At 44.3% G+C, this 24,954-nt stretch overlaps 1 protein-coding gene across 4 annotated transcripts in view; it reads left to right on the top strand.

Annotated features, from left to right (window-relative positions):
- The first annotated feature begins 2,695 nt into the window (after positions 1-2,695).
- Positions 2,696-24,954, top strand: part of snx7 (sorting nexin 7) — a 42,814-nt gene continuing 20,555 nt past the window's right edge. Inside the window, exons 1-8 of one of the 4 annotated variants that reach the window (XM_063206766.1) lie at positions 2,696-2,916; positions 4,987-5,184; positions 6,215-6,325; positions 7,422-7,586; positions 11,551-11,749; positions 13,920-14,119; positions 15,380-15,466; positions 17,218-17,319. In XM_063206766.1, the coding sequence (XP_063062836.1) occupies positions 2,794-2,916; positions 4,987-5,184; positions 6,215-6,325; positions 7,422-7,586; positions 11,551-11,749; positions 13,920-14,119; positions 15,380-15,466; positions 17,218-17,319 (1,185 nt within the window). In that variant the 5' untranslated portion in view covers positions 2,696-2,793. Of the gene's footprint in view, positions 2,917-2,966; positions 3,031-3,354; positions 3,469-4,986; positions 5,185-6,214; positions 6,326-7,421; positions 7,587-11,550; positions 11,750-13,919; positions 14,120-15,379; positions 15,467-17,217; positions 17,320-24,954 lie in introns of those variants that run through there. The other 3 variants (XM_063206769.1, XM_063206768.1, XM_063206767.1) reach the window with 3 other exon arrangements.

The raw sequence follows: 24,954 nt of genomic DNA, 5'->3' as shown, positions 1-24,954 counted from the left end.
TTTCTTTCTTTCTGTGTTGTGTCCGTCAGATGGTCTTGTCTTGTCTTCTCTTGTCTTGGGCCCTGCCGTGGCACTGGACTGGGGTGTGGATTGATAAAATGGGAGCGAGAAGTGGCGATAGTACACTCGGCTACCAAGCCAGCGGCATAGCAGGTGTGTGGGCTTCATTTGCTGTGCTGTGGGAGAGCTGCATGGGGTAGAGGCAGTCACTCCTAACTAACTCTACTCTGAGGCACTAAAGCCACACACACACGCACCCAACCACCCACCCACCCAGCGATGCCCACACATGCACCCACTACTGCTCATTAAAAAACAACAGCCCTTACATATCGCTGCTCTGCCGGAGAAAGGCCAACTTCACACCTGTTTGTAACACGCCAGGCACCAGAGATGGAGCAAAGATGACTCCTTCTTGCACCCCGAGTGAATGTAAGGCGGGCGAAAAGGGAGCCAAACTAACTGGTGCGCAATAAGAATCCCCATTTTACTCGTTCACGATCCTGTTTTAATATGACTTTCATGGAGTCTGAATGTCAAGATGGTGATTGTGTTAGCAGAAACTGCTACAAAAGCAGCAGGGTGTCCTAAAAAATAAGAGGAATAAACGTTGTAAGACAGCACTGCAGAGACAGAGAGGGGAGTTGCATCAGGTTTATCATTAAGCCTCCACCACTTGAAATTAACATGAAAGCTGAGAGAACATTTCATTTTGTCATTCCACCTTGCCAAGACAACAAAGTGCCACTTTGAGAACAGAGGGACGAGGGAAAAGGTTTTTGATTTGGCAATTTGCATTGGTGGCCTGGGCTCATGACTAAATGACTACAGAGCCGGCACGCGACAGCACTCCTTCTCATCTCCGTCGTAATTGAAGATCAAGTGCCGGTCTCTCATCCTGGGCAGGACTTATCTCCCGCCAAAATCTTATTCTGCTTTATCTCCTTTTTATCGTACCTCTGCAACATGTCTGCTAACAAGGGACCCACGGCGTAAAGCGTAAAGAAACGCCCCAAGCGTAGCTTCGCAAATCCGCCATCTATTTCATAGGGGAGAGAGTAAGAGGGTGGGAGGTGAGAGGGGGGAGAGAAAGAGCATATTTTTAACATCAGGTCAAAATCAATCGCATAGACGAATTATATCAAATGGCAGAGAAATAATATGATTGTGGGGAGAGGTGACCTTTTCCTCAGTCTGTCCTCCAAACAGTCTGGATCCCCTACTGCTAAGGCTTGACCTTTGTTGAATTATTATAATACTGTCTAATCTGAATGGTTGAGGAAAAGTGTTCATCCTGCTCCATGGAAAGGTTACACAATCCGCACGATAATGCCAAGATTTCCAAGGGCCCCCTGCTTGTGGGAATTTCGGGAATGTTCTGAGGCCCACATTATTCCTGTTTCCCCCCAATGGCTTCAGGATTTAAGAGATGGATGATAGGTTGGTAACAGTGTACTGTATTACTGTCCTTGCCTTCATAGCCATTTTTTCTTTTTTTGCCCCTGCTTCTGGCTACAGTCATTGATAGACTAGAGTGATTGTACCAACATTTTGAATAACTATTATTCTCACCTCATCAGTGCTGAGTTACACATTTAGTCAAGCTATTTTAGATTCGCCTTGATGTGGACTGTCTGTCCAATGTCCCCCAATAAAGCCTGCAGTAGCCACCAATTACACATCTTAACAATTAAGTTTAACAGCCATAAGAGAGTTGCAATTTGATGGAAAAGAGACTATTAATTGTACAATGTATCTGTCATTTCAGGTTGCCTTGTTTTGCTGCTTCAATAACAGACTACTCAAATAACTCAAATAAACTACAAGCACTAATGAGATCCCCTGGACGATGTTAAATGGTTTCACTTGTGCTTTTATCTAAGTTATCAACAATCCTAGCTGTGTTTTATTATTAGGCTATTTTTATTATGTCGTGACCTAATGTATGTGTTCTACAAATGGAATAGTTTGGTTGTGCAACAGTGACATCTTTTGGTTGCAGTCTGTAGCACAACTCCAACAGCAACGAGGCACGAGCGCATTGGATGTTGTGAATGGTGTATCAAATGGAAAAACCTCTGTCCACAATCACCAACACACACAGACAAAAAAGCATACATCAGATATAATGGAATCGACCTTTTGAAGGGCCGTGTGTCAAATTATATATTTTTAACCCTGCTGTGGATTTTGCTTCACTTAAAAACAGTCAGGTAGGCTACCTCTGTTCATCCTGATCGAAGGAGCCACTTTGACGTGCTGACCTTTCCTCCTCTCTGTGGTGGGTCTTGTGGCATGTGGACATTTACTGATTTCTAGACATTTCCCCCAGTCTGACATTTCATTTTTCCTAAACCCACACACTGCTGCCCCAATGATCATAGTCACAATGACCGTCGACTGACATTAATTTCCCCAACAACCTTTAGTTTAGACACTGTTAGGAATGTCTTAGGTTACCATTGCGCATTCTCTTTAGAAAGTAGTGGCCTAACAGTTGGCCTAATTTGACAGCACATTCAAGAGACATCTAGAGAGAATTGTGTCAGTCACGGGCCTGTTTGCGTTCCGCTCATCCCCTTCTCTCTTGCTGTTGCCTCTGCTCCTCTGATCTCATCTGTCACTTTGTTGGAAAAGCCCCCGCCCATGCTCCTCTTTTTTCCTCACAAATACTTCCGTTAATGCGCAGTAACGCGCGTCCATTCCAGCCTCTGAAAAGTTGGGAATTTTTGCAATTTCTCCTCTGAAGTTCATGAGCTGAGCTGAGAGCGCTGGAAAAATAAAGCGACAAACATGAGTGGGAATGTCGCCGATTCAGCGATTTCCCCGACTTCCCCTGCGCAAACAATCCCTGCAGATCTTTCAGGACAAATGTTAGAGCTTGACGAGGACGATGACTTGGAAGTTTTCAGCAAGGTATATTTCTGAAGTAGAACTAGGCTTGATTCAATAAAGCTGGGAGTTGGAGTTGCTGCTGCTGTGGTATGTCACTGAAGTGCTACGTGGACGCCGAGCGGCGTATGACTTTTGGTAAATTGGTGGTTTTCGTCTTGTCAGCGCCTGGATATGAAACAAAGTAACAGCATGACAAATTGCTTTGATTTGGGAGTTTTGACTGGTTACATCAAGTGGCGTTCAGCTGTAATGATAACGCATAGGCTAGGCCTAATTAAACAGGAGAGGAGGCTATTATGGTGTTGTCCCGAACCGTCGTAAACTACTAGGGCTTGTGAACGTGTTAATCAATGTTTTACCTCTGTTGAGATTATAGTTGCAGCAGCGCCCTACGTCAGAGGAACTTCCCACTGTTCAACTGTTGAAAATTGAATGGTCAGCCATCAGGTGATGTTGTGCTGTTTGACAGTGGTAGGCTACACTTCAAAGAGTTTGAGCCTTCCAACAAAACGTAGGCTATAGTTTACAAATCTACATCTAGACAACAACGTATCGCACTTCACTTGCAAAATGGTGAGTAGGCGACGTTCAAATTGTCCTCACTACACAGCTAAACGTGCAACTTTGTATCGTTTTCTGGCACTTCACTGGCCATCAGCGCTACAAAGTGTTACGTCCTCTAACGTTCTCTGACATTCTTTTCTGAGATAAACTTGTAAGTTCTCTTGTTGTCAACATTGCTCATTCAAGCTTGCTTTCTTTTTTATTATTATTCTTAACATTTTCTGATGCGAGTGGGTCCTCTGAGGTCAGTTTTTGCTGACACTGGTCCTATTCGCAACAGGAAGCTTTTCGCAATGGCAGTCACGAAAGCTGCCACAACATGTAGGCCAGCATCAGTGCAGGCAGAACAGCCAAGCCTTGTGCAAACATACGTTTGCGTTTGAGTGGGCAAAAACAGAAATTTCCAATAATGTATGTCTGTTTGGGTTACGAAGTAATAGTTGGTTTTTCACATTGGTTGTCTTCATCTTTATAATCTGAAAGGACATTTGATGTGTCACTGTAGTGTCATACTTGTGTAACATGTAACAGTCTGAGATGCAGAGTCCAAGCGGCTTTTAATTCATGGTAGCCTGCCAAGCCAAGGCCTGTGTGATTGGAAACCTTTTCCAATCCAAAGGTTTTGATTTGTCACAAATGAAGACATTGGTCTAGATAAACTGGGCCATTATACACCAGGACCTTGTACATTCACACTATTCATCAGACATTTATATCCCTCTGGTTGAAGTGTTCTTTACGAAACAGCAGACCATTACCCCTATACTGATTGCAAACCAACAATTTATTTGTACTGCCAGAATGGGATGGCTGTGTTTATCCGTGCTTCATGGTTTGCAGTGTATCTTTTCATCAGGTTTGTGTCAGGTCAAAGTCATTCATTTGCATACTCAGAGTTGTCCGCTTCACACTTCCAAGACAAAACCGCATTTTGCCTCTGGCAGGAGAGAACATCTGCAGCATCCAGGCTGAGTACGCGATAGCAGGGGTCAGGGTTTCATTGGTCGTCTGTGCAATCTGTCAGACGGTGGCGTGGAACACAAGGGATTCGTTGTTATCTGGAGATGGTCAGTGTCGGGTTCAGTTTGTTTTCCTGCAGGTGCATCATTATCTCACACCTCCGTGACCTTCCTCTTTACAATCGCTCCGTGCGCCCATTTCCATAGAGAAACCCCGTACCCACCCTCCTCCAGATAAAGTCTGCCTTATTTCCAAACGCTGTGTCTGTGTTATCACAGGGCCGCCTCATGTTAGGATCTCTGATGACCTTCCATATTCAAGCCAGTTTCTCTGATTGTTTTTTGTGGTCCTCTGCTCTCTCTCTGTCTCTCTACTACTGTCTTTGTGTCTGCCTCTGTCTCTCTGTTTCTCCACTATGTCACTCTCTCTGCCTCTGTCTCTCTGTTTCTCCACTATGTCACTCTCTCTCATTCTTTCTCTCTCTCTCTCTCTCTCTCTCTCTCTCTCTCTCTCTCTCTCTCTCTCTCTCTCTCTCTCTCTCTCTCTCTCTCTCTCTCGCTCTTGTAGGACACCAGCATCACAGACGGGGGATCTTTCAATGCGTCCATGCCGACGTCTCCTGGTTCCATGATCAACCAGTACAAGTTTGACGAGGAGGATGAGCAAGAGGACCCAGGTGCCAAAGACATCTTCATCACCGTGGACAACCCAGAGAGCCATGTTACAACCATCGAGACCTTCATCACCTATAGGGTTCTCACCAAGGTAGGGGACTCACTGAAAGACATGACACACTTAACACAATCAACTGTATGTGATGTGATCATGACATGTTAATAAGCTGATGGGCTCAAGTTTAAGTTTATTTGTCCAAAAAAGGGGAAATTAGGTTGTAGCAGGTGTTTAAAAGCATTCAGAACAGACGACAAATAGGCTAATAAAAACAACATGAAGACAGGGACATAGGGTCAGCACAGCACAAGGACATAAGACTGGGACCAATATACAAAGAATTAATAAAAACACACACTAATGTTAGCATATTGAAAAATATATAGTTCACCACAGGTTTTATGAATAAGAGAATGCTGGACAAGAAAAATGTTTTGTATCATAAGGTGCCTCCTGCCACCATGTCATACCACAATAGTAATAATGCCAACGAATTATACAAACACAAGCAAACCCCTTAATTTGACTTGGTGTGGTAATGTACCATGAATTGGTACTGTATGTTAGTTTGTTCTGTTGTACTACCATACTGTCCTTCTCACCAGGTTGTTTGTGCTGAGTACACAGCATTTGTGCATGTGCTAGGTCCACTGCATACTGTAATATACTGTCCAATGCAATACTGTAATATTGTGATGAACTTCTGGTCAACCATGATGATCAGCCGCAACTGTCTGTTAAGGCAGAAAAAGGCTTCACGTTGTCAGTGGTGAAGTGATGGCCTAGTTACCAGCCTGATCTGTGTGAGATGTCAGTGCCTTGACAGGTTTCAACCCAGGTGCTTTCAAATTGTCAACATCAGTCGAGAAATCTTTCACAGTGTACAGTTGAAAGAAGTAGAATGAAGAAGAACACAAAAAGGTCATGTTGTACAGATTCTTAAAAAAAAAAAATGCATATTGTGTATATTCATGCGATACACTGTAGCTTTCCTTATTGCTATAATCGTCTTTTAAATCTTTTTTAAATAATATACTGTGGCTTTAATGAGAGGCTGTGAGCTTGCGAGTGATCATGCTGGCCTTGTCTTGTCTCCTCTCGTCTCCTCTTGTGTGCTGACCAGACCACTCGCAGTGAGTTTGACTCGTCGGAGTATGAGGTACGCCGCCGCTACCAGGACTTCCTGTGGCTGAAAGGCCGTCTGGAGGAAGCCAACCCCACTCTCATCGTACACGTAAGTCCCTCACCCCACCAGTCTCCTACCCCAGACTGTCATCATGCAAAGGAGAATTTATTTCACGCAAGTGCATTCCGCGATGCCTTTGCAAGTGAAGTCGTGCTCCTCAACATGCACCTCCTCCTTGAGTACTGGTTATGGGGATGCTTACTTCTTGGTGAGGCCAGTGGGTTTGTTAAAAACACAACACAACATGCAAGACAAGTGTGAGGTTTCCTTTCTTTTTTAATATAAAAATTGCACTGTTGCAATGTACCTTTGTGGCATTGCTGAATTATACGTTGTAAAATGTGGTTGAAAACAAATAAACAAGTGGTCAACCTCACTCTGATGTTGCACGTAAGCCAACTATCCTGACAGACGTCAGCAGCCTCACTTATCTGACATTAGCAAAAGGCAGAAAGCCACACTGGGCCTTATGATCTGAGACTTTGCCTGTGATCATGTTAAAGTGGCATTAAAATGAAATTATGTGTTTTTAACTCCAGAACAGTAAGGCATATTCATAGCAAAACAACAAACAATGAGGTTTTGTAGACTCGATAATCTCAATTCTCAATGAGCTGTCTGTCCTGTTCCATTATTTGACAATGACTCATACTTTGAAAACTTTGAAATCATGAGAAATATATTAATAAATAATAAGTATAATTTTCCATTTGGTGAAAACCGGTGGTATTACACATGTTTTGTTTTATTTGAAAGTACATGTACGAGCAAGAATGGCAACCATTTTTGTCGGACAAGGCAATTTTTTAAAATACAAGAATGTTCTTGTAATCTCTAAGTAATGAGACAGGAGGATACAATTAACAGATCTATACTAGTCCTAATTGTCGTCGGATCGAAAATTAGGTTAAAGAAATTAATGAATTGGATGTTTTGACTAAATGAGATTTCTCTGATTCATGTGTGTGTGTGTGTGTGTGGGTGTGTGGATGTGTGTGTGGCGCGTGATGAAAGCTTGTTATCTACCATGTGTGTATTACCACTAATTTCTCACACATTATTTCACGGTTTCACCATCATGTGCAGCAGTCTTGTGACTTGAGGAGATAAAAGAGCTCTTGTCTTTTCTGTCTCACCCCAACAGCCTTTACCGGAGAAGTTTGTCATGAAGGGCATGGTGGAGCGCTTCAACGATGACTTCATCGAGACGCGCCGAAGGGCTCTCCACCGCTTCCTCAACCGCGTCTCCGAGCACCCCATCCTCTCCTGCAACGAGGACTTCAAGATCTTCCTCACCGCACAGGCCTGGGTGAGTGTTGCACTCCCAACTACCTTTTGACAACCCGCATCAGTCGCCTTTCTTTGTATCAACTAGAACTTGTATTAGTTTCACTCACTTGTATTGAGTTTCACCCCTCAAAACCACCACAACCAACTCCAGTCAACCAATCTGAAGTTGAACTTCCTTCAATGAAACTAATTATGTTGCCTATCTTGTCTGAGTGAGCTAGGGCTCGGTTGGAACAGAGGCAGTCGCCTCAATGTGACTACCCTAATAAAATATAGGAGAAATAAACAATTAAAAAAATGAGACATTATGTGTGCTTGTCAATGATGCAAAGATCCACTCATTCTGCACAAGTGTAAGTCCCTCAACACCCACTCCCAATCCCAACTCTCTCCACAGGAGCTCAGGCTCTCATGTGTTTGTGGTTGACCTTCTTTTGCCTGTAACTGATAATGTAGCCTCTGTTGTCTCGTTTGCACACACACACACACACACACACACACACACACACACACACACACACACACACACACACACACACACACACACACACACACACACACACACACACACACACACACACACACACACGCCTACAGGCAAACTGTACATACATGCATACTGTCATATTTTCATAACACACACACACACACACAGACACTAGTACATACATACGTACTTGTGCATGACTTGCATATCATCACTGACACACACACACACACACACACACACACACACACACACACACACACACACACGTGTCGTAAGCAAATCTGATTGCTATTCAAGGTCCGGGCTTCCTGGTTGGGTTGCACGCAGGGCAGTGCAGTCACCTTGCTTTGCATTGTGGTAACTCAAACGGGGTCTCAATTACAGCCGCTAAGAGGATTAGTGATATAACGAACTCCTTTGACACTTGGCTGTGGCCCCCCTACCGAGCGAGCAGCCATGCCCCCACACATGCCCACCGTCCCACCCACCCCATACCCTGCCCACCGCTACCCACACCCAATCCCTACACCCTCTGTAAGATTAGCAGAGAAGGCAGGCACCCTGTGGTGCATACACCCACAAGCACATAAACACATATACACACACACACACACACACACACACACACACAGATATGCAGTACACACACACACACACACACAAGCACATAAACACTATTCTCTCCTTACAGTTCAGTTAGTCAAAATAAGTGTAGTGTTTGGCCGAGATGATGTGCGTTGTGGTGTGGCGTAGCAGGTTAATGAGGCCCATAGAGAGAGGCAGATGAGGCCGATATGGAAGACACACACACACACACACACACACACACACACACACACACACACACACACACACACAGAGAGGCAGATGAGGCCGATATGGAAGACGCGCACACACACACACACACACTCACACTCACACTCACAGACAGACAGACAGACAGAGTCAGATGAGGCTGATCTGGACGTCTCGTCTCATCTCATCTCATCTCATCTCTCCTCTTCAGACTGCTATAACTATAGCCTGCAGCCAGCGTATAAGACAGACTATGCATTAAACATTAGATCGTTAAAACGATGGCTGCTTGTTGTACCGACGATCATGTCTGTCTGTGTTTTTATTATAAGTAGCTACAGCGGTAGTAGTGCTCGTGTGATATCAGGTAGCATGAGACTCTTTGAGAATGTTTGCTCTGCCAAAACATTCCACAGATTCTAGGTGGGTTTGTGGAGGAGCTGTGTGAACTTAACGGTTGAGTACCCTCCCATTTCCCTCTGAATCAGAAATGATTGCCATACTCTCTGAGTGAGTTTGTGTCTGTTTTGTAAGGTCCTTGCAAAAGTCCAAGGGCATTGAGTGAATACCCTGGGAGTAGGCCTATAGTGCACTGCTGCACTACACAATGGCACGACTGTGCAAAATCATTTGAAAATAGAGTTTCCCTACAAATTAGGCAGCAATGGCAGTGGCAGCCGTTAGCAGGCAACGTTTTGTCAGTTCAAGGTAGCCTCTAACTGAACGCAGCCACATTGCCAGATTAATATTGATGAAAGCGCTCAGACTTTTTCCCTTCGCATAATGAAATTAAGCAGCAATGACTCCTGCATGCAAAATGTCATGTGTAAAGAGGGCAACCTTCAGATGCAGCGGAAAAGCATGACGCACGGCGTATTGAAGCCTCGACCTTCGACCTTTTGCTTTATGAGGAACAGCAAGGGATCATGGGACTAAGGATGTAAGCATGCAGAAGGCTGCAGTGATGGCTCATGAAAAGCCATCATGGAGTTGATGTAGGACAATAGCCTGCATGGCTTTTATTTTAAAGGCCATGGCTCAGTTTGAGTCGATGCTAACTCGGTATTAATAAGCAAAGGTGCATGCAATTTAATATATACATTTTGACCATTTTTAAAACAAAGATATTTTTAAAAGAAAAAAGTTTGTGCCAAGGCATCAGTTGGTTGAACATTGCCATATAGTACACACCCTGCTTAAGGCTGTAGCAATAATAACAATAGTAACAATAGTAGCAATAATTGCAATAGGAACACATAGAGACTTTTATGGTTATGGTTATGGTTATGTATGAAAGAACATAAAATGAAGCATGCAGGAAAATATGATGCGCAACAATGAGACAGAACAAAACTAAAACTACTGTAAGAAAGGCCGAAAGAACATGGGCAGAGATAAGGGGAACCTCTTTAAGAAACCACCATGGTCTTCTGAATCTGCTCTTCTGTAGCTGGTAAGGTGTGGTGCCTTTGTCTTTCTGCTGCACCTGATGATGGAGACACATGCGCATACAATGACAGATGTGGCTATTTTAGGTACAACATCTCCATAACAACAATCAGATAGTTACCATAGGGAATCTGAAAGTGTATCTGTTTTATTTTTGGCTTAATTTCCATAGGAATACACTGTTATATTTGAGTTTACTTCAATTCACCATGTTAAATTGTGGGTTATTACCTTCCTAGATGTTTTTTTTTTCATTTATTTATTTATTCATGTTGTTCTTATCCTCTTTATATGCCAAGCATGGTGTGGTTCATCTTTGTTTGTTATTCGTGTGGGCTATTTATGATTATTATTTTATGCAATGCTCTACGTAGGCTATAATGAATGAAGCGCTACTGTATATTCCAATCGATCACTCTTCCTATATCGCCCACATATTCATATCTGGCTTTGCATATCACTGCAGACAAATTTATTACAATAATGTGTCTGGAAAGCAGACACATCTATGTTTCCATCTGCTATGTGTCATACAGGATTTTATGGCTTTGCTTATATCCGGAGGATGTCACGTTTGGGTGGCGATCAAGCATGGTCGCGTTCCTCAAAGGCGCTGTAAATTATATTACATGGTATTAAGAAGGTGCTTTTATTCACGACGACCCGCAGATGAGAAACACTCAAGCTGCCGCCGCGTGTAGAAGATGGCAGTCTAATGGCTAAGTACACGGCTCTTAACATAATCTTAGCATAAATAAAGACAACAACTGAAGTGAAGTGCATGCGAGTGCAGGGGAGCATCTCAGGATGCTTAAGTTTTGAGATGCATGTTAGTGGAGAAAAACCAATAGAAAGTGTCACATAATAACGATAAACTAAGATTAAATACTGTATTAACATATCGTTCATGGCTCCTGTCAGAGTGCCCAAGGTCGCCTTAGAGAGAAATATCACGCAAGTAGGGTAGGGCAGGGCAGTGTTGCCTGTTGCACCTCCTCCAGCACCCCTGCATTAGCTGGAGGTATAATAGAAATGCACCGTCCATCTGCTAATTTAACAAGGTCAGTAAATAGACCTACGTCACATAGAAGCTCTCCAAAAATAAGTTCCAACCCACTGACAAAATGGCATATACAGTCACTGCACGCTTCTAAGCATGACTTTTTAGTGCCGTTTCAGAGTTCAGAGTGCAAATGTCTGAGGAAGGGCAACACTTATCATATCTACTGCCATCTGTGTGCCTTTGCAGGAGCTGACGTCCCATAAGAAGCAGGGCCCGGGCTTCCTGAGTCGCATGGGGGACACGGTGCGAGCAGTGGCGGCCTCGGTGCGGGGCGTCAAGAGTCGGCCGGAGGAGTTCAACTCAATGCAGGAGTACGTGGAGGCCTTCAGCCAGAAGATGACCTCACTAGACCGCATCACCCAGAGGATAGTCAAGGAGGAGAGAGGTGAGGAGGGGGTGTCTGGATGGATGGATTGATGCATAGGCTGATTGGTGGATGGTCAGACGGAGACAGATAGATGTATAGAGAGATTGGCAACCCTAGCCTAATGATTTGAGAGTTTGTCTTGTGAAGGTTGCAGGTTCAAATCCCATGTCAGCCATTACTTCCATGCCCTTCCGTGGGCTTTAAATCGCTTCACAGGCTGTAGTGTATTATACTTTATAATACCTGTACCTAAATAACTTGAAGTTGCTTTGGATAAAAGTGTAATGCAAAGTTGACAGACAGATTGATGGATGGATGAATTGGTTAATAACAGCCTGGGAAATTGTGGAAATGTTCCAGCGATGTTTCATCATCACACTCTGTAAACACACCCATACAGTGTGGAAACCTGTTGGAGAGCTTAGTGACGGCTTAAGGGCATACATGGTGTAATCCATGTCGGGCGAGTCCTCTTGGAATCTAAACAGTGGGAGTATAACAAAGAGGAAGCCAGTCCGTTTCCACACCCTGTCTACTATGTCAGCAAAAGGTGTTAAATTGCCAACTAGGGTTGTTTTTTAGATTGGACAGGTGTACCTGATATTATCTCAGTAAGTTTGTTATTCAAGTGTAAAAAAATGATGTATCTTAGTGGAAGAGCATTGGTGTAGTGGTAATGGAAGATGGACTGTAGATCACAGGTTTGAAGGTTCAATTCTCACCCCTACCAATCCCAACATCCCTCCATGGATGAAGGTCACAAAAATAATTACACAAAAATCTACCAAAATAAGTCTAGTTTCATACTCTTTATTCACTTTCAAGACAACAGTCATTTGCTTCTAAACTAAACTCTTTCATAGCCAGCTAGACCACTTCCTGGTCCAGAACATTTTCAGAATAAAGGTCTGTGAGCCGCGGAAGAATTTTTTTATGAAGCGGTTAACAAATACAACTAAAATCGTTTGACCACTGCAGTCCATATACTTACGTTATCTCTACCATTCCCTCATGACACCACAATTGCTGAGTCAGGGGCATTTGAGGCCTCGCTTTGAAAAGCGCTGAGTTTGCAACATGACTGGGCCAGTAGGGCAGAGTCTAATTATAGTTTATGGCGAGACGCAGCTTGGTGATTGCCACCCTTTTGTTCTCTTGTGATAATTATAACGTCAGCTGTTTGGATGGCTCATATACTATATGATCACCATGGTGGAGGAAGGTCTTCAAAGCTAATGGTGTGTGTGGACCCTATGGTGTCCCATTAACTTACCACTGTCATTAATCTGCAACTTTTGAAGATTACTTTGTGCCTACTACAGCCACTTTCTGCTGTTTGATACAGACTTGGTTATGGAAATTTAGATCTTTTCTAGTTAGTCGATGGTTATTCTGGTTTTGTTCTTTCACACTTGGGCGTGCGTGCGTGCGTGCGTGCGTGCGTGCGTGCGTGCGTGCGTGCGTGCGTGCGTGTGTACGAACGCTTTTGCATGGAGGGGTTGAAGGAGTAGGCTATTCCCCCACCTACTCTCTGTTAGAACAATCAAACATGTAACTTAACTTAATGTAATTGTGTGTGTGTACACATGTGTGTATGTGTGTGTGTGTGCACGTGTGTGTGTGTGTGTGTGTGTGTGTGTGTGTGTGTACGTGTTTGTGTACGTGAGTGTACCATGGAGGTAGTTTAAGAACTGGAGAGAGTGAATAAGTCCGCCTCCAGTCATTTCAATGGGAAATGCTAGGCTAGTGAATTTAGCCAAAATTGAACACATTTTTCAGCTTCAAAGATGTCGTTTCCGCCGGCAGTTTACTCAGCCAATTACGTGCCACTGACTTACGATTGACCAGAAAGATATATGGAAGACGGGCATTGGATGCATGGAGATGCCCAACCACACACCCGTATAGGTACGTGTGCCCAACACTAAACTCGCGCACCCACCAATCGCGTCTACCCTCTTTGAGCAAAGTGGCGGCGGAATTGCGACGAGGAAGTGCCTTGCTAATCGGCGACGCTAATCAACCAAATCCTGACCCCCTGGTGTGTACGTGTGTGTACGTGTGTGTACGTGTGTGTACGTGTGTGTACGTGTGTGTACGTGTGTGTGTGTGTGTGTGTGTGTGTGTGTGTGTGTGTGTGTGCGTGCGCGTGTGTGCGTGCACGTGTGTGTTCTATTTATCCCTTCAGAGTACCTGGAGGAGTTGAAGGAGTATGCCCCCACCTACACGCTGTGGTCAGGCTCGGAGGAGGAGCTGGCCGAGCCTCTGAAGGGCGTGGCCTCCTGCGTAGACAGGTGTTTCCAGGAGACGGAGGAGCAAGTCAGGCAGTTCTCAGACACCCTGGCTCCTGCCCTGCACGAGTATGTGCTGTCTGCAGAGACCCTAAAGGTACCACGCCGCTTACCAGCCAGTTAACGTAGCAGAAGAATATTTCTTCCTATGCTTCACAATCAAGTTGGCAACCTTTGGAACACAAAGGTGCCAACTAAACATTAGATTCTGAGGTGATTATAAGGATTATAATAATGTATTGCAATGGGCTCCTGCGCTGCACAAATATATGTGCAGAGCCACAATTACTGCGCTACCCTTCTGAAGTCAGTGTTTTTCTCCAGTTCTTTATAGTTAATATGGTCAACCTTGCAGCATATCTCTCCCATTTTAAATATGCTGTTCGAACTGAACACCAGAATTGTTAGATTTGAATGAAACAAAAAGGTGATGTTATTGGAATATGTAGGAGAGTGAACACTTAATCAAAATACCTTCTATTCATAGCAGATGAAAAGCTTACAGAAATGGGCAAGAAAATAATATGAAGTGGTCTTCTCATCTATTACCCCGGGAGAGCGCCAACAAACTCATTTAGGACGAGTAAAGCTACTGAATTTTACGCATGTGATTTTGTTTGGGGCAGAACAAATTTGTGTTCACCTTAGCGAGGACGAAAACCCCAAAATTCAACACATTTAATTAATATTTACATTGTTTTATTCAGTTGGTGTTTTCATTAACCTCTTTTGTGTGTCTCCTTCAAGCTGATGGTGAATAAAATGTGAGCAAAGGTGCTCACACACTTTGCTCTGCCTTGGGCACGATGAGGCACTTTCTTCTTGTATGTTCTTTTGTGAACACAATAGTCAAGTTGTGCTCCCAGTCCTATGCAGTGAAGTGAAGGCTATATCATTCATTCCTTATCTGAAAATCATTGCTAATGTGTGTTTTGACAAACAAGACAACATCCATTTGTCTGACATCTCGAGGTCCCGTTTCGGCTGGTTTGGGGCGCGGAAATCAATAAGCCGGATATTCTTTTATTGCCTCTTTATGAAGAGAGAGAGCTTTGTGGCATGGCACGCACACTTCATGAATCGATCAGCGGCTCATTTCTCTTTCTCCATTTCATTCTTCCTTTCTTTTTGTCTCTCTCTCTCTCTCTGTCTCTGTCCCTCGCCCTTTCTCTGTCTGTCTCTGTCTCTCTGTGTTTTCTCTCTCAATGTGTTCTCTATCTCTCTCTATCTCTCTCTCTCTCTCTCTCTCTCTCTCTCTCTCTCTCTCTCTCTCTCTCTCCTCTCTCTCTCTCTCTCTCTCTCTCTCTCTCTCTCTCTCTCTCTCTCTCTCTCTCTCTCTCTCTCTCTCTCTCTCCAGGCTGTGCTCAGGAGGCGAGACTTCATCCAGGCAGAGCTGGAAGCCAAGAACGAGGCCCTGGCCGCCAAGAGGGCTGACAGAGATGCGGTAAACACACACACACACACACACACACACACACACACACACACACACACACACACACACACACACACACACACACACACACACACACACACACACACACACACAGTATTCTTTCTTTCATTGGCTTTTAATAGTCCAGCCTGCAATTTTCCCAAAGATTATTTGTCAAATTTTAAAAGGAAAGCAAACACACAAAAAAACAAAAGCTTACTTCTACCCCGCCAGGCTATACCATGAAATGTATGGTCTAGTCCGCACTGATCCGCACTCTTATGTTGTTGTAATCGCCTCTGAGCCTTGCCAAAGCCAGTGCAATATCGAGTGATTCAGCCTGCGCTAGTGATTACACCGAAATGCCTCAGGGAGCGGTGCACTGACGTTTGCATACCCTCTTCACGCTGTCGTAAAGTCACACAAGTATTATTGACTGGAAGCCACACGAAATGTTGGTGTCATTAAAAAGTCTCCAGGGTTTCTCCAGCTTAGTGGTAACCTTTTTTCCCCCTTCCCCCTCCGCAAGTCTTTAATTCGTGGGGAAGACGGGTATGCCACCAAAGATCATCAAACCTTGAGTGTACTTAGCTGCCAAATTGCTTTATTGAACTTTGTTATTTTCGTTGTTTTTTTTTTCTTTTCTGAAGAGCGGGAGGAGATGTACCTTAGTTAATTTCCCACGATGCACTCTGGTAGCACCTGCACGGAGGCAAACCGTTTCCTCTCCCAAGGTCCTCCATATTGGGCCAGGCACTTTATTTCACCCGTGCTCAGTGCTTAGTGCTCACCGCTCACAGTCGAGGGGCCTCCCAGGCTTGTTAGTGCAGCATGAAATGTCAAACTGTAGCGTTCGCTGCTATTCTCAGTAGGTGTCCAGATCAATGTTCCTCCCAGTCTGCTGGTATTGACGGGCGCCTGATGCGTAAACAGACCCTCTGCCCGGCACTGTCAGAGCTCGATCACAGACTCCTTCAAACGGGATCTCCCAAGTATTCCTCTGTGTTTTGCCTGTAGTATGCTGTATTATTGGCATTTGGCTGGCTAATACAGTTAACCAAGTCTGAACAGTGCGAGTCTTTTTCCTCCCCTTGCCAGTTATGTGCTATGAATGGGCTCTTTCATGCTGGAGAAAAGGGGTACTTTCTTACAGCGCTCAGTGTTGTTTCGGCTGCCATAAGTATCACTAAGAATCACATTTGTTGGCAAACAAAGCAGCATTATTGCTCAGTGTGACCTAGCTTTTGTTTTGTTCGGTCTTGCCTGACGTTTTTTAAGTTCTTTGGAGCTCTGACACTACTTTTATATTTCTTAGTATTGTGTAACCTACCGGAATTAAAAGACACAAAAATTCATTTCATCAGACGTTTCTTTTAGAAAGTGTCATGAAATTAGTACATTTGTGTAGTAAACCAAGCCATCACAAGACTGAAGCTCAATGTGCAGGCAAATGGGCTTTTTAAAATTTATTTATTTATTTATTTATTTATTTATTTATTAACAGAAAATGAACTGACGTTGTATAGGCTAGGAAGTTCAAAGTTGAACTGTTACAGCGAATTTGAGTCGCTTCTCGATGTCCCTGGCCTATACAAGGTTAGCTCATTTATTTGTTGGTAAAACTTAAAGGCAGTTTGCCTAAATTTGAGTTGCTTCCCAATGTCCACCATGTCATGTTAAACACATACATCCAACTCAAGCACAACTAAAGTAAACCGTGACCTTGACCGTGCGCCGTCCCTCCTCCGTCCCCTCTGAAGGATCCCAGGGAGCGGGGCGTGGTGTGGCAGAGCCTGCTGGGTAAAGACCCCGAGGAGGCGCGCCAGCAGAGACAGCAGAGGCTGACCGGGGAGATCCACGAGGTATCACATACTGTACAGCACAGCGCCCCCTATCTGCCTCCCCATTACTAAGCACTACCTTACACCAGTGTCTCCTATCTGTGCCCAAACACTAAGAGCTGTCTAACACCAGTGTCCCCTATCTGTGCCCTCTCACCAAGCACTATCTAACACCAGTGTCGCCTATCTGTGCCCTATCACTAAGCACTATGTAACACCAGCGCCTGGCCGAAGAGTCCTTTGTCTTGTGTTTTTAACACCTCCTCTGTCTGTTGCTGTGCAGTTTCCGTCTAACATTCTGGTGGTGTGAGAAGAGCTTGTGACATGGCTCATTTCGTCTTGTATTGCAGTATGTTGGATATTGCACTTGAACTGAATGACTGAGCAAGTATCGTCTTTGTACTGCTACTACTTCTTCTGTTGCAGTTAATGTGTAACATAGTGGTCAGAACTGCTAACATTTACCCTGTTTATAAAATCTAAAAAATATATTAGTTTATAATTCTATTTCTATTTCTATTCATCCAATGACTTGAATGTTTTGGGATGAAGAACATGTAGCTCGTTTAGCATTTCCAAGTGTGTACAGTACATACCCCTTGCAGATTAACCGCTTGAGCACAGTATAAAGTTTCAGTCGGTGCTGTAGGTGCAATGAGGAGCCTTGTACAAATATGAATAGGGGTCCTTGTGCCAAGATCATGTGAGGCGCGTGGATCTTATCCAAGCAGAGGAGTTCTGCCTGAAGGTTAAGGAGAATGTGTCAATAGACACTGGCCTGCAGAGTTGCAGGAAGGTACAGTACAGCAGCTGGGGAGTATGTTAGTGAAGTGACTTTAAAGGGTGTGCCACTATTTTGGGGCTTAATACAGTTAGAATCGTTGGCTGGGGTTTATAAAGGTTGTAAAGTGTCTTATTTTTCATGTTAAGCGTTGTCTTGCTTTAAGACAAGTTAAAAGAGGGAATATGTCGCTAAGCTAGTGAAAGTCAATGGATCCGTGTAGCATGGCTACCCTGTCAGAGTAAATGCTGTTGAGTATGTGGTAAAGAGTCCCAAATATAAGCACACAGACTTTTCCTGATCTATTTATATTTTAACAGTTATCTTCCATAGTTATTTTGTAAGATAACATTGAGCGCAGTTACATGCAAGGAATAGCTTGATTTTAAATGAATGCTTTAAGTATTTGGTTTACACATGAGTCATGTAAGCTCATAATTCATTCTGAATGTGGCAGTGTTCCGGCAATATTCTGGTTGCAGAACCCTGTTCCACACATGTAAACATAATGTTCTGGATTATGTTTCAAATTGCATAAGGACAATATTCTGTTTGAAACGGGAATACTCGTTGCAAGTAGGCTAACTCATTGTTGCAAGTAACTCGTTGCAACACTCATTGGATAAAATGTTACCACAGTATACAGGGATTTAGTGTTACCAGCTCTGCCATGGAATCTAACCATAGGTCAGGTTTGAACTGCTCCTGTGTGATGTTTCACCCTTGCTTTGGCTCTAACATCGGTTTGGAATTTCTGTGGCTATGGCTGGGCTACTGTGGTTCTCCAGATACCAGTTTTCCAACACCCCCACACCACACACCACTCTCAGGCACACAATGCACACCATGTTGTGTAAATTCCAGACATCATGTTCTGTAGATGGCTCATACCACTCCACAGCCAACCCTAACTTTACTCACTGCATGTCCAGGTTTGACAAGTCAGGACAAGGTGGTCTTTATCTGATTTGTTAGATGCATGCAGTTGTATGTGGGATGCTGTGCATTAGATAGGGGTTTCAGCTGTTGCCTGTGGAGCAGTGGGGAGAAACCGCTGCAGTTAAGGCTTCTTGGTTAAGGGCTGTGGAATCTCGTGAGTCAGCCAGTTTCCAATCCAAGTTGGCTACTGTACTGTGCATTCATGGTAATTCGGCATGGCTGAATGTGCAACAAGAGGGATGGATATGTTTACAAGAGGTGTGTTCTTATTTGGTCAGCTAAGCTGTGGATCACAAGTTATATGGAAACCCAGTTATCTCAGAGAGGCAGTATGGAATATCAGTATTTAACACATTACATTATCAATCATATCAAGTGTGATACAAACATTGGTCGTGGGTTTCCACCTTTTTTGGATGCTGTATGTAGTTTACCTAGATTGGAGTTTGTAGACCTCTAATAGTCCTTGTCCGTTGGCGGCTAAGACGCCTTCACCTCGATTTAGATAGTTCTCCTATTCTTACTATGCTCTCAATATGCATTCAATAACCCCTCTTTCTTTTATTTGATTATGTTAATTTTGTCACAGACTGAAGTCACATTTTGGATGCAAGCAAATGCATGGCAATGCTTTACTGACTCACATTAAAAAAAATTGATCTGCCCCTTAATGCAGAAACAGGTTGAAATATTTCTCCTGCCGACCTAAGACTTGTCTGTTTGTTCTTGCTCTGTACTTTGACCCTGATTTGGTTGTTTATTTTCACCTCAAGAAGCTTAGTACTCCTCTGCTAAGGGTACTGTGTTTGGAGTGTTGTTGGACTTTGTGTTCTTAATGAAGGTGTGTATGTGTGTGTGTGTTTTGGGGGATGATGGAAAGCAAATTGCTTTTAGTTTCTTAACATGAACATTTGAATGGAGCTGAGATCGATGTTGCAAAAAAAAAAAAAAATCAACACAGGAGGAGTGTGGTGGTGGTGGAGGTAGTGGGCTGCAGGTGCACCTGTGTGACAGAGGGGTAGAGGATGGGGTGCAGCACTGTAGCTAGCCCTGCAGAGATGCTGTCAATAGCACTGCAGCTGCTGGGTTGTTGTGCTGCAGAGAGCAACAGGAAATGGTGCCATTGTTTATGATGATGAGAAGCAGGTGCAGCCGTTGCCTTCACTCTGTTTTTTTCTTTTAAAATCCCTCTCTGTGTGAATTGGCAGTCACAAACATATCCTGTCCATCATTTCAAGGTTTTCATTTTTAAAGTATGCATTAGTGTATGTGGTAGGCCAATGTTTTTTATTTTATTTTCTTTACCTTAGTGATAGAGTCTAAATATTTGGCCATAGATATTTTAGTCTCCTCTTGCCAAATTGCCATTCAGAAACATAGTGACTAATTCAGCCATTCTTTCTGTTTTAAATGGAAGACAATATCTCAACATGAGGCTGTAAGCCATTGCTATGTCATTGCTTGTGACAAGGCAGTTTTCCAAAAAGTTAACTTGTTTGTGATGTGGATTTGCTCTCCTCACGTCTGGCACAAGGGCCTGCTTGAGTCTGCCAACCAGCCATCTTGCACGCACACACACACACGCTCGCGCACGCACGCACGCACACGCACGTACGCTCGCATCAGAGAAAGTAATGAGCATAAAATGGCTGAAGTGGCATGACATGCAAGTAGAAATCTTCTTCTGTAAGGGAAAACCCAGCTCTTTGTAGTGTGCAGTGTGGTCGGCGTATTGTATTGTTTGAGCTTTTGAGAGCTGTGTGTAGAGACCTTGCCTCCGGCTCTTCGTATTGTCCCCAGTCACTGAACCGTAGGATCATGAGACCACAAAAAGCATGAAAAAAGAAAGAAACGCACACGCGCGTGCACACTCATGCGCACGCACACACGCACGCACGCACGCACGCACGCACGCACGCACGCACGCACGCACGCACGCACACGCACACACGCACACACGCGCACACACACACACACACACACACACACACACACACACACACACACACACACACACACACACACACACACACACACACACACACACACACACACACACACACAGAGAGAGCACTCTACCACAGTGACCAGTCATTTCTCTTTCTACTATCTGAAGTGTGTGTCTGTGATAGATCCCCTGTATCTGTGGGCACCAGAGTCATGCGGTGGAGGCTTAACTAGCCGCACAAGCACAGGCTGGGTGGCAGGGGCCAGGGCAGAGGCCAAACCACACTTCACCACACATCTCTTCCTCTCATCATTTCACTTCCCTCTTCACTGGAAGCCCAAAACAGGAAGTGAAAGTGGCTGACCGTTTTGAACTGGCGTTGTGGAGTAAGTTGAAAAGGGAGTTAGACAGGGACGGACGGGTCTAGACAGGGATGGATTATGATTCCATGGCCCCTGGGCCAGATGGTAAGAAAGTCCCCCTCTCTCCATAGGTGTTGCTAGTTTCCAAAATTGTAATGGTTTCAGAGACTCTGGCTGGATCTCAAATGGCGCACTTGTGCACTTCAGGCACTATGTTTCAGTGCGTAACTAATACGGCATACACACTGAAACATGGACACTGAAGTGCACAAAGTGCACCAATTGAGATTCAGCCTCTATGTTATTGGGGTTTTGGGGATTTCTCCCCCAAGAAAATGTGAAAAATACAATTGTTAAAATAGCGAATTTGACGCATTATGGAATGGAAACACAGAGGTGTGGACTTCAGGGCCCCCTTGGTTCTTGGGCCCGTTGGCCTGTACCCGGTAGGCCCTTGCAGTAATCTGTTCATTAGTCTTGGAGCATTGGAGCTCACTAGAAAAATATACTTACCACTATCGTACTGTGTGGTACATTGCTTAGTATTGGCATACATTAAATGCCTAGACACGTTCATTTGTACGTGACTGTAAAGGTTCTCATTCAACCCTTTCATGTCAGTCAAGAGTTAATCTGAAAGCAATTAGACTTCATTCATTTAGTATGCACACCAGCCTCTTGTAGTAGTTTGACATGCATGTCTGTTGGGGCTTTGGCCACAAGGTGGCAGTGTTGCCTATTGGATTTCTGTGTGGCTTCAGCCTTCTGCTATTCCTTTTAATGTCCCAACTCTCAATGTGAAAAGCTTCCCCTTGATGGTTTGTTTGTACTCTCTGGTGTTTCCAAAACAGTAATTAAAGACCCTATCTGAGGCAGAAGTGGATGTAGCCAACGGTGTGTTTATTGTATCGACCTCCCTCCCTTCTAATCAGGTCTGCCTTTGATTTTTGAAGAGACAAGGACATCCAGTTATGGCAGCTGAAACTGAGAAGTCCTGTCTAATCTCAGTCCTCTGGGTGCAACATGCGGGGGGATTGTGTGTGTGTGCGTGTGTGTGTGCGCGCGTGCGTGCGTGCGTGTGCGTGTGCGCGCGTGCTTTCATGCACTAATGATGACAACAGGCAATGAGTGTGACTAATGAACTGTCCGCCTTGTCACCGGGGACGATGGCACTTGCGGGGGGTGGTGTAGGAGGGTAGTCGCTAGCGATCGCCATGGTGATGCTTCCTGCTTAGCTGCCCATTGAGCTCTGACCTGCTGTTCCAACCACCGCACAGCCAGTCTTCAGACGACACACACACACAGACACACACACACACACACACACACACACACACACACACACACACACACACACACACACACACACACACACACACACACACACACACACACACACACACACACACACACACACACACACACACACAGACACACACACACACACAGTCACTCTCTCTTGCACACACACACACTTTGTCTCTGTCATCCTCTCGTACAGACGCACACACTTGCTCAATACTCAGCAGCCCTTGTCAGGCCCCCCTCACTCGCTTGCACCCAACAATAGAAAACGCACAACTCCCTCTTCCTCAGATCTCTCTTTTTATTGGGATTTATCTCCCTATCACACTGAGACGTGTAGACACAGACGAGCATTAAACATTTTTGGCACGTCTGTGTGCAATTCATTTTATATGGCCCTGTCACTCTCAGTCAGGTCCCTATTTTCTCACATTTTGGTCTGTGACAGTGGTTGTTGTGGCAGAGTGTTGTGTTAGTGTTCAAGCATGGACACTTTGGATTGGTCAGATTGGGGCTCAAATGTATACAAGAAGCAGCATTCCAGCATTGCTGCAGGACACTTATGCTCTGATTCAGTGAATTGTACTAAGTTAATAGCTAAACAACCCACAGATTTGCACGTTTAGTTTCAAATTTGTTGCGTTTTTGTTTTGTTTAGTCACGGTTTATTGGATAGATACAGAAGCGTATGTTGGCTGTGCAGCATCTCAACAGAAAGCATTATGGCATTCCACCCTAGGCTTATGTCCAATGGCCACCCCTGTTAAAATGCAGCATACACATTCACCCAATCATTCATCCTTTAAACCAGGGGTGGGGAACCTATGTCTCGAGGGATGTTTACCGCCCTTGAGGCCGTCTTATCCGGCCCCAGATATCATTTTAATGCTATGCAGCTTCACATGAAATATGACATATTTTGTGAAGGAATCTCACCATTTGCAATACAATTGAGTCATATTTCAGGGGACCTAGAGAAGGTGGGGTCTGTTTTAAAGGTGGCCGCTTTCAATATAGGCCTAAAATACAGGGGGAAATCCTGATTTGTGTTCATAGAACTTGGAAGGAATGTGAAGTGGCCCTTCAAATGAAAAAGGTTCCCCACCCCTGCTTTAAACAGTCATGTAGACAGCTTTGTATACATAATTAGCCATACAGTAAACATTGTAATTGCTAATCCTACTACAGATCTGAACCTGGAGATGGACTGGATTGAAGCAAAAAACTGTTTAATTCTTAAGGAGATGGAGAGCGAGTATAAAATATTAGTCTCCGTGTGTGTCTGTGTGTCTGTGTATGCGTGCCTTTCTGCATCTGTGGACCACATGTTGGTGGTATCACATCGAGACCGTGTCCTGTTCGTGTGTGTAACCACAATGTTTGCTTGAAGTAGTGAAAAGCTTAACCGTAGGAGGTCACGTCAGTCGTGCAGTGTTTCTCTCAGTAATCAATCAGAAATAAAACATAATGACACCCACCCTGCCCAGACACCCTCATTAGGGAACAGACGACTAAATAATCTTAATTAACAGCCACAATTAATCACTTGATTATGGAAACATTACACCTCCTCCACCTCCCAGCCCTCGCAGTCCACACAGCAGCCTCAGAGCAACATTGCATCCATCAGGGCCAAAGCAGGAGACACACAGTGGAAGATGTCGATGCATTGACTAAATGCACACACTCGATCATCTGTACACATGCACATGCACATGTATGCATGCATACACTCACAAACAAATGCAAGCGCATATAAAAGGATACTTGGTTCGGCACATATGCAAACCACAACTTTGAAAGGGCGCATCGCGGTTATTCGAGAAAGGTTTGTGGCTGTGTATATCGTGATCCCTCTGTTTGATACAATATCGTTACAGCGCCTAGTAATAAGTCGATATTCAAAATATTCCCAAAGTTTCATTCCAAAGGGTTAAAGTTGGGTTTTTCGGTGTAGTGTAGTATAGAGACGAGGATTGGAGTTGGGGGTTTGGGTGTAGTGTAATATCCCGAGTGCGGAAGCAAATGCCTGAGTTTGCACTTCCCAAGTGTAGGAAGTCGGGTGTGTTCGGGGACTAACATCTGTCTGCTTTTGTTCTCTCTCTAATTAATATGCTATGGCTTCATTAGTGTAACCCAAGAGCTTTGTGTGGGCTCTGCTGTTCATGTGGTGTGGGAAGTGTTTGCGCTGTGTGCGTCTGCGTCTGCCTGCACACATGCAGGCATATGCTTGTGTGTGTGCACGTATGTGTCATGTCCCTAATCTGCAATTGTTTTGATTGATGTGGGGGGGGGTTGTTTGTTTGTGTGTGTGTGTGTGT

This window comes from Engraulis encrasicolus, chromosome 9 (genome assembly GCF_034702125.1).
Source record: "Engraulis encrasicolus isolate BLACKSEA-1 chromosome 9, IST_EnEncr_1.0, whole genome shotgun sequence".
Lineage (NCBI taxonomy): Eukaryota > Metazoa > Chordata > Actinopteri > Clupeiformes > Engraulidae > Engraulis > Engraulis encrasicolus.
This window is presented reverse-complemented; position numbering and strand designations above follow the sequence as displayed.